General features: G+C 29.4%; 1 protein-coding gene across 3 annotated transcripts in view; it reads right to left on the bottom strand.

Annotated features, from left to right (window-relative positions):
• Positions 1-2,387: 2,387 nt before the first annotated feature.
• The window catches only part of LOC119597068 (pro-resilin-like), a 3,811-nt gene continuing 3,263 nt past the window's right edge, over positions 2,388-2,935 (bottom strand). Inside the window, exons 2-3 of one of the 3 annotated variants that reach the window (XM_037946526.1) lie at positions 2,930-2,935; positions 2,388-2,787 (exon numbers count right to left, since the gene is read on the bottom strand). The exon at positions 2,930-2,935 is cut by the window's right edge and continues 69 nt beyond it. In XM_037946526.1, coding sequence (XP_037802454.1) covers positions 2,467-2,787; positions 2,930-2,935 — 327 coding nt within the window. In that variant the 3' untranslated portion in view covers positions 2,388-2,466. The remainder of the gene's footprint in view (positions 2,788-2,929) is intronic. The other 2 variants (XM_037946528.1, XM_037946527.1) reach the window with 2 other exon arrangements.

The following is a 2,935-nucleotide window of genomic DNA, read 5'->3' on the forward strand; positions in this document are numbered from 1 at the left end:
ATTAGGGTTTTTTTTTTGTGCGGTGTGGGTTATATATTATTATATATATTATATTTTAAAATATATAAAATTATATATATAATATATTTTTATATATATTATTTTATATTTTTATGTAAGAAATTATATGCATTATATATTTGTTTTTACTAAAATATGTATAATGTTGTAATAACATTTATATACTAAAATATATATGTAAAAAATTTTTTTTTTTTTTTTTTTTTTTTTTTTAAGGGTGGTTCTGCCCTGTCCGCCGTGGTCACAGCGGGCTTAATTTGTAGTTTTCACGTTTGTGTCTCTTGGATGGTACTGGTAGGGCCCCCATTTTTTTTCCCCGGGGAGATTTGCGGGTGTTTATTTTTTTTTTAAAGGTAATCTTGCCTCTCTATTTTATCCGGGCTTGGGACCAGCACTGACTTGCCAGCACTGATTTGGGCTGGCTTGGCCACCCAGTGGCTAGGTAGGCTTTTCGGGGTGAATTTCCCTTTCCCTGACCAAACCCCTTAAACTCAATTGCCGTCGTGCAACCCGACGCCAAAAACCATTCGGCCCCGGGGCCCCTTACATTTTTATCATAATATAATATATATATATATATATAATTTTAATATATATATAATATTAATAAAATTTATATTCAGATATAGCATTTTATTATTTCATTAATATATATAAAATTATTTTTGTAAAAATTTTGTATTTTGTATAGATTTTTAATATATATATTATAATTTTATTTAATAAATTATATTATATCATATATTAATTTTAAATATATTATATTATTAAAGTATTATTTTTTCCCTAAAAAAATTTAAAAATTTATATGGATAATTAAGATTATATGCCAAATTTTTCTGAATATAATGTATATATATTAAAAATTTATATTATATATAAATATATATATATTAATAATATATTATTATATAACACCCAACATATATAAAAAAAAATTATATATATTTTTTAAATATAAATAATATATATATATTTATATTAAACATATATTATATAATATATATATAATATATATAAATATAAATAATATATTATATATATATATAAATATATCCCGGGGCGCGCGGTGGGGGGGGTACAAAAAAATTATATGTTTATAGATGGTGTAATATATAGATCAAATATATAATAATATATTTTTATATCTTTTATAATATATAAAAATTTTAATATTATATATATATATATGGGGTGTTGTGTGTGTGTGGTTTGTGTGTGTGTGTGTGTGTGTGTTGTACACATCTACAAAATGCATATAACATCTTTTCACACACACACACACACACACACACCCACACACACATATTATACTACATATATACATATATATATATATTATATATATTATATATATATATATTATATTATATATATTGTGTGTGTGTGTGTGTGTGTGTGTGTGGTGTGTGTGTGTGTGTGTATCCGCACACACATATATACATATGTGTATGTGCATGTATGTATACTCACACTTTGACACACAGAAACACACACATATATATTTTACATTTATATTGTACACACATGGAGACACACATATTATATTATATAATATATATATTATATATATATATATATAAAAATTTTATATATATATGATAAAATTTTATCAATGCTCCTATACATATTTATTTTCCTTTTTGGCGGAATATTTTATGGACTACCCCCAAAAGGGGGAGTATTCTATATTAAGTACCATGGAAATGAATTTCAATCCAGAATGTAAAATTATATAAGAACACATTTTTTTTCCTTACTTTATCAGGTTCTAATCCCAAGATGAAAAGAGCACACCGTTCTAAATGATAAGTATGCGAATGATAAAACATGATGCAGTAAATATACGTTAACATTAAACATGGAGATTAACCCTTAATACATGGTTTTCATGATCGATAATACAGTATGGTAGGTACAAACATAAAGAGAGACATGTATAAATGGATATAAATATACGTGTCCGTGCATGGCGTTTATATACTTTTACATAGTTTAAACACACATCATATATATACGTGTGTGTAGATATAAAACTAAAGATCGGAATATGCGTATGTAGTAATGGACATATGCATATACAGTCACACTCCACTGAATGGCAGTCATGCATGTAGGTGTAAATCTTGGTATCTTTGGTCATTTATATAATGGCTAACTCTTCAGTATGTTCGTTAAAGTCAGTCCCTCGTACCTACTAAATCAATCTGTTCATGGCAAGCTTTCTAATTGAGTAGAATTTTTTTCTTCACCATTGTTTTTGTTGTCTTTGTTATATATGAGCCTCATTCTTATCCAAAACACTCGTTTAGGAATCCCTCCCTTGTTTTGTACGTGAAATCTTATCAAGATATGAAACAATAAGAATATTTCATTTAAACTTTAATAAATATTTGCATATCATAAATAATAAGCTTTGCAGTTGTCCTCAACGAATATCACAAGTCAGCTTCGTTCAATTGGTTTACTTGGACTCGTTGGAGTCGTACACGTATCTGTATTCACGAGATTCGGATGAACCAGATTCGAAGGAAGCCTCGCCCTCGTAGTTGACCTCAGCCACGTAGCCGGAGTCGCCGTCCACGAAGTACTTAACAGTCTGAAGGCGGCCGTCGGGGAGCTGCACGTAGTAGGATCCCTGTGTGTGGTCGCCGTCACGGGCCTCTTGGTGTCCGAACTCGTTGCTTGAGGGATCATGGCTGACGGCCCAGTTGAAGTCGTACTTGGCCTCACCTGACTCGTAGGACTCGAAGAATGAGAGGACCTCTGCAAAAAAAAAAAATGTTTTGTTTTACTTTTAAATGAAAGTTTTGGTACGATTAACTATGAGTTTGAGAAGTTGTTTGAAAATAGAAGTACTGCAAGTTTTCGACACAAAGAAATTCAGGAAAACGGAAGGAAAACTAACACTTGG

The sequence above is a fragment of the Penaeus monodon genome, chromosome 38 (assembly GCF_015228065.2).
Source record: "Penaeus monodon isolate SGIC_2016 chromosome 38, NSTDA_Pmon_1, whole genome shotgun sequence".
NCBI lineage: Eukaryota > Metazoa > Arthropoda > Malacostraca > Decapoda > Penaeidae > Penaeus > Penaeus monodon.